The sequence below is a fragment of the Physella acuta genome, unplaced genomic scaffold, assembly GCF_028476545.2.
Source record: "Physella acuta isolate Inbredline_101_S28 unplaced genomic scaffold, ASM2847654v3 ptg000851l, whole genome shotgun sequence".
Taxonomy (NCBI): Eukaryota; Metazoa; Mollusca; class Gastropoda; family Physidae; genus Physella; species Physella acuta.
Window position 1 is genome coordinate 462,034 of NW_026732368.1, and position 11,298 is coordinate 473,331.

At 35.3% G+C, this 11,298-nt stretch overlaps 1 protein-coding gene across 1 annotated transcript; it reads right to left on the minus strand.

The window, feature by feature from the left end:
• Positions 1-2,186: 2,186 nt before the first annotated feature.
• Positions 2,187-9,597, minus strand: LOC131952086 (chloride intracellular channel protein 1). Its single transcript, XM_059314591.1, has 3 exons — positions 9,389-9,597; positions 7,181-7,571; positions 2,187-4,076 (listed from the first exon to the last, which is right to left on the minus strand). The coding sequence occupies exons 2-3, from the start codon at positions 7,412-7,414 to the stop codon at positions 3,555-3,557; spliced, it is 756 nt and encodes a 251-aa protein (XP_059170574.1). The 5' UTR covers positions 7,415-7,571; positions 9,389-9,597; the 3' UTR covers positions 2,187-3,554.
• Positions 9,598-11,298: the final 1,701 nt, after the last annotated feature.

Here is an 11,298-nt window from a genome sequence, read left to right on the forward strand (position 1 = left end):
GTAAGATAGATCCCACACACTTTGTATTCTAAAATACTGGGAAATCTGATAATATATTACTTTCAATATCGCTTGATTAGCCCAAGACAGTGGGTGGTGTAGTGGACTTGATGGGGCGTACCTGTCCTGACAAGGGAGTGAACTGTTACGTAAGCCTTGAAAATAAATTGTTATCTATCCTTACGTATTGTTAAGATGACTTACTTTATTTGTTTAGTGATGTGCAGATGTATGACGGTAGAACCTACATAATGCCCCAACCTTAGTTTGATGAGTATACAATTGTGAACACATCCCATTGCTTGTGATAATATGTTGATACAAATGCTTGCTGCTTTAAGTTAGCTTTTCGTGAAGGTGTAACTAATACTCGAGTTCCCTTGTCTCAAAAGTAGGCCTGCCTATTTTTATTTTTAAAGCCAGTATGTCAATTTTCGCATATTCACATATCTAAATTCGCCTGGCTAATGTACCAAGACAAGCCGCAGGGATGTCTTGGCAGACTACTAATGGAACTCCGGGGACCGGACAAAATGGAAGTTTATGACTGAGGCCCTATGCTCCACAAGTGTAAAGAAGACTTAAGTCAAGCCAAGGTTGCAAAAGCTACGTTACAAACTTTGAGATTTGTTCACCATCCTATTGGACGATAATCTTACTTGTGTTAGTGGTCCACCTGCCCACTATAATAAGAACTATGACTAACATGATGTCTAATTTACGCAGAGGCGTATCTAGAGGAGGGCATGTGGGGCGGCAGCCCCGAATGACGACCAGAAGGATGGGAGGGGGGGGGGGGCGTCAAACGGAGTAGAAAAAAATTAAAAGCTCATTATGAGCACAGATAAATGGAGCAGCCCAAAACCGAGTCCGATGGAGATGTGTGGTTGCAGCCCTTTGCTCCCCAGGGGTCACAAAGGAATGATGATGATGATGAGTTGCATTGCTTCATTGCAAGAACATGAAATGCTACTTGTGGCTACAGACACCTTTAACTGTTTAACGCCGAAATAAGTAAAGAATCCTCTTGAAGTAGTTCATGTTTCTTAACTTACCCTAACAAGAGTTAGGTACCCGGATTAGAAACTTTCGGGTTAGCAGCCTAGCGCTCTACCGCTTAGGCCACGCCGTCCAATTTTAACGCCGAAATTTTTAAAAAAATTAAATAATAGTGAGTGGTGAAACGTGCCCAAACATTTCCTAATGGGAGAGGTGGGCGCTTTTTCGCCAACGTGAATAACTAAATTTCAATAGGCAGGGGGAACAAAATCAATGGATGGCACTGGGCGCCAGATTGAATTACAACTCCTTTCTAAATATCACATTTTGTGTAATATTTTCAAAGTCATTTTTTTTTTACTCTTCATTTATGAAGCTGCATGCAGATATAATCTGACCTAATCTACATCCAGCCAAGAATACCACGTTACTTATCACAGACACAAAGTCCCGTCTATAGTCCACACAACCAACATGAACAAAAAACTATATATTTACTTCATTCTCACATGTTTAATGCTATAGAAACAGAAAAACTTCTCAAATACAGCAGTAAACAGTAGAATTGTATTTAATGCATGCAAGTAGAGACAAGAAACAGGAATATTATCTATAAAGATATAATCACGTTTTTGGCATTAAAATGTTTATTACTCTTACTCCCCAATATTAAAAGTTAAAACATTAATTAGTATTAAATTCACTGAATTTTTAAAAATAAATTTAAGAAGTTTTTTTAAAAATATATATACTACCAACGTTATTAGTGTAACTTTAACTTACAAATTGAAAGTAAAACTGAAACATAAAAAATAGTTCAATTAAAAAAGGTAGGCTACTTAGTATTTATTTTATTTGTTTTAATAAGCAAACAAAGGTTATATTGGAAATAACTGTTCTAAATTAAATTAATGTATGATTGTATCACCTTTCGCTTAGTTATTATTTTAAATTTCAGATATTACAAAATATGTTTTTGGTTAGTGCTTTTAGGAAAATAGAAATAATAATTTGTATTAAGTCATAATTTACGTTCATTATGCTTCTTCTTACTTCATTAGACATTTAAAAAACAATTATTATGCAATATATTTTATAGGATCAGATAGTAATTTAATATGAAAATGTTATTTATTTAAAACAATTTAAAATTTAAGTTACATTTTTATTAACAGCATTATTTCCTCTTTATTATTGTCTTAAGAGAAGATGAATTAAAATATATTTTCCAAAGATAATACAATAACAAAGGTTTATTTCAATGAATGTCGTCACCTAGATATACAAAATAATTCACATGTTAAATATTTGTTTAATAAATGTTTAACAAATCTTAGAAAAATTAAAATTATAATTTTTCTCACTAAATATAGTGTTAAAAAAATAAAACTTTGATTTTAAAAATAAAAAGAAGGGAAATAGAAAGCTTTCTAAAACTTGGTTTTATGAGAGTTGTGGTTATGTCCCTTGCTACATCATATCAGTCAAAAATACAAACTTGCCTTTTAGAGAGTATTTGATACATAAATATTAAATAATTATTAAATGCAATTCAATGTACACAATTTTAAGGAGTTACATTTAACTAATCAAACAGCTTGATTAATCATTCATAAAGATTTTAATTTCAAAGGATCGTAATTATGACAAACGGTCATTAATTTGGAAATCATCTTTTAAGATTTAATACAAAAACTATTACAAATGGCATCTGCAGTCATTTAATTTAAATAAATGAATGAATTTTAACAAAGTACAAACTGATTAAATAATTTTTTTACTGTTTGTTAACACTTTTTATTCATATTCAAAGTTACAACTACTAAAAATTGCATGATCATAATTTTTTATGTGTTTGTTTTTAATTTAATCTAATTTATAAACTGTTAAAAGCACATTTGCATATAAATAAATAGTAGCAATTTTAGATTTACAAGTTAAAAAAAAATTTAAATGCTAGTTTTCTTTGGCAAGAATTATTCAATCTTATAATAAAAGTCATAAAACAACATGAAAAATAGGCCTATATTTTATTTAAGGAAATTCTTTTAAAATATCTGCTTAAGCTAATGGAAGCACAATAAAGTTGCAATTATTTATGTATATAAGTAAATATATTTTGATAATTCTTTTTTCAAAGTTGTAATTTTATGTTGAACATAAAAACATTTCAATATAAAAATAAAAATGTTATTTTATAAACTTTCAACGTTTTTTTTTTCTTTTTATGGAAACTGTCCTGCAGCAAATATTTATAATTAAAATAATTATCAAATAACTTAATTAATTAAAGCTACTAATTTATTTATTTTAAAAAAAATATTTTAAAAAATTAATCTACCAGATTGTATGGAGTAAAATATATAACAATCATCAGTTCAACGCAAGCCACTCTACTATAAAGTATATGCAGTCTGTAAACATCACACACTAAAAGATACAATTTTAAGACTCAGGCCCTATATATTTATAAGAAATACATTACACAAAAATCATATTTCATGATCAATTAAATATAATACCAATGCTCTTGTTTTTAAAAAAAATGTAAAGTATTAATGCCCATTGATATGCGCTGGAACCTCTAAGCTAAACCTGGGGGTGGATTCAACCATGTACAGCTTCTGCTTAGACTCAGGCAGCGGCGTCGTCTCCTTCTTCTCGCTCCAGTGGTGCACGATCTCCTGGTCCGACGGACACGTCTTCTTGAACGTGTCGTTCTTGTACGCGTTGCCAAGGTAACCCCAAAGCGACGTCATCCCCGCTGGGATTTCAAAGTCTTTGAAAGCCTTGGAGGCCACACGAATGTGCTGCAGCTTGGGAAGAACGTTACAGTCCAGGTTGGTCAGCTCGTCCCCGCAGATGAACCTGTTGCTGGAGCGGTCAAGGAAGCTGTCCAGGTAGGAGAGCTCCTTGACCAGGTGGTCGGAGGTGTGCGAGACGTTTTTGATGAAGAAGCTGAACTTGGAGAAGACGTCCAGACAGGCGGTGTGCGCGTCCTTGTTGGTGTAGCGGAGGTCGGGGGTGGGGAAGGTGGCGTCCAGGTACTGCTGGATCTCCTCCGTGTCCATGATGACCTGCGGGAAGGTTTAGAAATATGACGTCAGAATGATTTTAAAATATGACGTCAGAATGTTTTAAAATATGACGTCAGAATGTTTAGAAATATGACGTCAGAATGTTAAAAAATATGACGTCAGAATGTTAAAAAATATGACGTCAGAATGTTAAAAAATATGACGTCAGAATGTTTAAAAAATATGACGTCAGAATGTTTAAAAATATGACGTCAGAATGTTAAAAAATATGACGTCAGAATGTTTAAAAAATATGACGTCAGAATGTTTAAATATATAACGTCAGAATGTTTAAAAAAATATGACGTCAGAATGTTAAAAAATATGACGTCAGAATGTTTAAAAAATATGACGTCAGAATGTTTAAATATATGACGTCAGAATGTTTAAAAAAATATGACGTCAGAATGTTTAAAAATATGACGTCAAAATGCTTAAAAATATGACGTCAGAATGTTTAGAAATATGATGTATTAAAATCTTTCATCGAATACTAAACTGAATTTAAAAATAGGGACTGTACTAATTTTTGGGAAGAGAGATACGAATAACACGATATTGAATTCATTGGGTATAAACTAGTGACTGTAAAACTACCTAACTGGACCTAAGTCCTGAACTTAGAAGCAAGACGTTGTTTAAGTTAGCGAGACTACAACTTAAGCCGTGTTTCACTCAGACATTTGCCTTCGATATACTTGCACTTAAGTACCAAACCGAATGATGTATACGTATTATCAATTTATTGGTGAAAGGAAAGCTTCTAAAAAAATTTTCTGACTATATATATATATATATATATATATATATATATATATATATATATATATATATATATATATATATATATATATATATATATATATATATATCAACATTTTCATTTCTTCTTCAGACAAAGGTAAAGCAGATTTGATAAACACAATGATATCTTGGATTTATTAAAACCGTTTTTAAACTATGTAAAAGTAGACGGAAGAACAATTTCGTAACGGCAATTTGCTACAATCGGGCTAATGTTATTATTTTGTGTTGTCATTGTCTCATTAGTTACGAATAGTAATTAAAATACAATCAACTTGACATTGTGTTTAAAATCCGCACGACGCCTAGGCCTAATTAGTTACGTCTGTCGAGGGTGCACATGGGTCAACAGTGACAAACGACGAGTTTTGTTTAGCGCTTGACGTCTGCTATTTCACCAGCTAACTAATGGTATTTTTTCCCACGTTTTCTTTAACTTGCTTTCGCGTCTGGTTGGTTCTCCAATCAAATCTTGCGATCGAAATTTCGGGCACTTCCCAGTTAGCTAGCGCGCTGAAATTTTCAGGGAAGCTTTGTTTCCGATGACCATAGAATATTCAATTGTTATTATTACTAAATTGATCCATGGAAACATTTTATTGATCATTTTAGGCCGCTATATAATTGTACAAAAACGTGGGGGAAAAGGGACATAACCCAGTAACTGTAATTTGATGAAAACAAGGTTCGGGACTCTCCCTCTTTTTGCTTACTGACTAGTGTTCACGCAGTGTTTGTGTACAAACAACCAGAACGTAACAACTGGTGGCCAGTATGGGGGAGACGATATGGTCGAGTGGTTGGGCACACGATTGCTATCCCACTCGGCGCGGGTTCAAATCTATGTGTTCTAGTCAGTAACGTATTCACACAACGTGTTTTTTACGAGTTGTCTTTTTACGAGACTTTAATGCTATACAACTTTTACGAGATTTTAATGCAAACAAACAGACAAAGACTAAAAAGTAGAAAATAATAATCATTAAAAAAGTTTTTAAAAACCCACGTTTTCTGATTGAACTAAAAAGTAGAAAATAAATGTTATACATCACAATAATGCAAGCGATCACTCTACTATAAACGATCAAAAACGTGGGGCGCCGTGATTTTCTTACAGTTTCTAATACTGTTGACTCTCTACAAGCTCCCTAATAAAAGTCAATAGTATTAGAAACTGTAAGAAAATCACGGCGCCCCACGTTTTTGATCGGGAAGGGTCGCTACGCCTCTGTAACCAGCCGAAATTCAACTGTACTAAATACTTTATTTAGATTACTCAACTATGTTTATATGTGAAACATCACACTAACAATGTGTTGACGAGAATATAACTTAAGCACGTCACGTCAAGATGGCGGCAAATTTTGTCATCAATCAGGGTTAACTATTTATAGTACCCATTGGATATTCCCTTTACAGAAATTACATCAGTTGAAATTTTAACATGTGTTATCTCTAATGTAATGCTGTATTTTTCTTTCTGAAAAAATCCTAGCTATTACGGTAAGTATTATAAAAAAAAGTGTTTGATCGAAATGACTGATTGAATAAACATCAATGTAGGTTCAGAAAGGTAATGCTAGACTTAAACATGGTTGCTGTTGTTTTTTTTTTAATTATTATATGACTACTTTGAACAGAAATAGTGGCATACTTTAAAGTTATAGTGGGCTATAACACTACAACCATTTCTTAACAGCGGTAACGTCGGGAGAATTTAAAAAAAAAGACATCGATAATTTACTGCCTTTTACAACGACTTGAAAACTTTATGATGAAGACACGTCATACTTTTATAAAGGAAACCAGTGAAAGTTTTATGACCCACTTCAACTTTAGCCTATTGCACGAGTGGGCTGGCTAGGCTAAAGGAAACTACACTAATAAAATGTTGAAGGAGTCTCACTAAATGTGGGCTTACTAAGTTAAAGCAAACAAAAATAGTAAAATAGTTCGTCTCACTAAATGTGGACTTGCTAAGTTAAAGCAAACAAAAATAGTTCGTCTCACTAAATGTGGGCTTGCTTAGTTAAAGCAAACAAAAATAGTTCGTCTCACTAAATGTGGGCTTGCTCAGCCAAAAGAAACAAACAATTGTCCCAGTCTTACTAAATGTGGGCTTGCTCAGCTAAAACAAACAAATATAGCTACATTCTCACTAAATGCGGACTTGCTTAGTTAAAGCAAACAAAAATAGTCCCAGTCTCACTAAATGTGGGCTTGCTCAGCTAAAACAAACAATAGTCCCAGTCTCACTAAATGTGGGCTTGCTCAGTCAAAACCTCAAAAACAGGTCTCACCTCATCCCCATGTTTCAAAACCGGCAGTCTATTCGCGAACTTTCTGAACTCTGGAGGCGGCCTGGCCGTGTTAACGGAAATGATGTCATAGGTCAGGGCCTGACCTTTGGCCTTCAGATCCAGGACCATGTAGAACCGTTGACAGAAGGGGCAGGCGCCGTATCCGGTGCCGTCCCAGCCGGCTCTCACATACAGGATGACGTGGTTTGTTGGCGGAGTTGTCTTGGAACTCATGATGGAGTTACTTTCCCCTGAATTTAAACAAGTTCACTTTTTTCCCTCCAGATAGCACTAAGGGGCGAAAACCCACACACGATGGAGAAAAGACTAGATGAAAGAAGTTGTGTTGATATCTCTGATTTATGGGTGCGGTGCCTCAATTACATTCAATCTGGAAAAGAAATAACAAATCTTTAAACAAATAATATGATGTAATAAAAATATATCTTTATTGCCGGGAATTGTTTACTTATTTTTTTTAAAGACAATATAATTTTATATTCATGCACTGACGTTGGAGATGGGTTGGGGGTAGAAGAAGGGGAGGGAAGGGGGGTGGGGAGATGTTGTGATAAAATATTTCACACTGGGTAAACTAGATGAGATTATCAAATGGGTCCAGGTACAAGTAGTGTCTGTGTGTGTGTGTCTGTCCATGTACAAATAGTTTGTGTGTATGTCTGTGTGTGTCCATGTACAAGTAGTTTGTTTACATTAGTGTACTAACAGAAGAATTAAAAATAACGATTTTAAGTCGTAACAAATGCAATAAAATACCCACACCGATGATTAAAGCTAATAATTGTTAACGTTATAAAACAGGTACAGGTTTTTCTTTCTTTTGATGTTTTCTTTTGCGTGACGATAACTTAGATAGTCTTCCGAGTTTGTAGACCTTCTTTAACGGTTAACGCTGCATTAGAACGCACACACATCTGAATTCGTTTAAACATCTGTTTAGTTTATAGATCTACATATTTTACCTATTTGCTATATATTTGATCTAACTTTTTCCTAATTGGCAGTTTTTTTTTTTAAATTAATACTTTGTACCAATTTGCAGTATGTGTCTAACCTAGGAATAATGAAAGATCGTGCGTGTGTGTGTGAGCGTGTGTGTGTGTGTGTGTGTGTGTGAAGGAGAGACAATGCAATAAATTTAAGACTATTTAAAGCTAGACGAGTGCAGCATCACAGTGTATGAACGTCTTCTCAAAGACCTAATGTTCGAACCTAACAAAGGTTCGAACATTAGGTCTTTTATCTTTCTCCCGAGATTATCCAGTTATACTGAGAAGGCTTATCATGCAGTCAACTGGCTAAATGACGCTTAACATGTTGAAACGTAATACTTAATTGTTTTGGAGGAAATCCCGTTCAATTAGAACGAAGAAGAAGAAGACCCAGAACAATAATGATCGATTGGTTATCGTGCAGGCCCCACAGCCTCTCGGTACAAACCAATTAATAAAAATATATGAACCTGAAGGTCCCATGTAAACGGCAGGTCTCAAAAGGAGACTTTACCTTAACACCCATGTGTTCCAGGTGATTCACCTGCTTTAAGCAGTTCACCTGTTGTGGTTAGTTTGTTTACCCCCCTCCCCTCTCCCCCACTCCCACGTAAGGGCGTGAGTTTATTCCTACGTTTTGTAAACTAATCAAATTCAGTTATTTTTCAAGTATACACCTTTTACTTTTAGGTAGCAAATAATAAGGCCCTTATACATCAACATTTAAAACACTAATAGAACGACAAAACAAGTTAATAAAAAGTCTAGTGACAATTTAAGCGCAATTTCCTTAATTAATTTTTTGTGACCGAACGAAAGGATATTTTTGAAAACTTTCTTCGGCAATATTGTTCTAAATTATGGCAGGAATCGATTGGTAAATGTTTCAAGTCGCTAAGTGGTCTGGTTGCCGAGATATGGGCCAAAAACTGCATTTATTCGAGGTTTTTTTGGCTTTTCCGGGAAATCCAGGAAGGAATTCCGGGAGTTTTTTTGGCCCACAATCATCCTCGGAACTTGCTTAACATATTTGCTTTTGGAACTAGTCCTCGATATTGCTTCGTTGAGGAGGAGATACGACTTAAAGCTGCGGACACACATCCATCCATCACCAGAAATGACGAGTTGTCAGTATGGAAATTGCGCTAAAAAATCACGTGACACACTGGTTAAGGCTCACTCGGTTTTAACTTACGTTTTGACAAGAAACTTTAAAACTATTTTCTCTATAAGTTTACGAAACAATATCCAACAGGTGCGGTATCCAGATTTTCCTGATAAAACTGCCGGCCAAACACACCAGTTAGCCCCAGATATAGCAACATTGTTATGTCAGCTTCCACGAACATCAACAAGCAAACAAATACGATGATTAACTACACATTCCTGAAGGATTACCAAGCTTGCTGTTGCTTACATCAATAGCCTATTATACGATAACACCGCACTTAAAAATAGCATTAAAACTGCGAATTGATTTTATGATGTGGCTAATTATAGATTAGAGCAGCATGTGGCTGGGCTATAAATAGCGTCGTACTTCTATTCGCTCAGTCGAATCGCACAGCTTAGATCTCATTATTCGGTCAATCATAGACACTGTCAATCTGATCTTTACAGCTTAGATCTAGATCTCATTATTCGGTCAATCATAGACAGTCAATCGGATCCTTGACTTAAAACACACTTCAATGTGGGGAGGGTATCCGTGTTTGTCTATTCCCTCTCTTTACACCCCACCCCCGTGAATCATCGACGCTATATTGAACTTGAATGGCGGTTTTACTATGCACCACAACTAACATGCAGAGGCGTGGGTCTAACATCTGAGTTCAGAGCCCATCCTAGAGGTTTTGGTCTAACAATTAAGTTCAGCGCCAACAATACAGAGACCGCGACTCTTGATTATGTCACTTCATAATTACAGGGGCGGACTACTTCATGTCTCTAGCAATTTGTGTTTATAAATAGAGATAGTGCCTTCCAGGGGGTGGGTCACTGCCCCGACCCACCCTCCTAGTGGATACGACACAGTGATCACGTGTTATACCGGTGTTTCTGTTCATTCAACAAACAAGTATCTACTTTTTTTGTTGAACGTTTACAAACGCTAAAAAAAGATCATGGATCAACAGTGGTTCTTAACTTGGGTTCGATCGAACCCCAGTGGTTTGGTGAGTCAGTCTCAGGGGTTCAATGGAGGCTGAAACACACACCCGGTTCATATTTGGTCAGTGCGGACGATAGAATTATTGACTTACCGAGTGTTTAGGTGAAGCTCATATGGAACCTAGTGGGGGGGGGGGGGGGGGCGGTGCTATAAGTATAAGATCCTACACGGTCAAAAACCACTGGACCAACTATCGGTAGCCCTATTACTATCCGCCAAGCTCTCGGTATTCTCTATTTTTCAAAACCTGGTTGATATTTTAAATTAAAAAAAAAACATTAATTTAAACAGAAAATGAGTACAGTCTCAGACACACCTATAAGTAACCTCGCAAATAAAGTACAGTTAACCTGATTTCAATACACAAAACAGTAGGCCCTATGTTATAACGGTTGGCAAATGTGATTGCCAAACATCCAACATACCCGTACCACTATTATCACAAATAGATAAGCTTAAAACCCACAACCCTAAATTTACTTCTGAACTTAACACTAACCATAACCCTACTAATTATAGCCTCATCAACAGCAACATCAACAAGATGAAATGTGTACTTCTAACATATAACAGCTAGATGCTCTTAATTATATATAGGCCAACCATATACATCTCTAATAACCTTTGATTAGAGTTTAAACGGGTAAGCCTATATTTTAGTTAAATACACCTAGGAATTCAACTGACGTAATTACAGGTAAGCTATAGAAGGCAAGTATAAGGGATAAAAAAGGTATTTAAATATTTAATCAAGACAGAAGGGAGGGGGGTGGGGGATAATGTGTGTAGGTGGATTAAGTTAGGGCAAGGCTAAGGTATATGTAAATATAGTTTGTACTGCACATAAAAGGAATCTAAAAAATTTATTTTTGGGGGGAAATGTGTATTCATTTCACGGATGGAACTACGTCATTGCAATAGTTCTAGCAATTTTA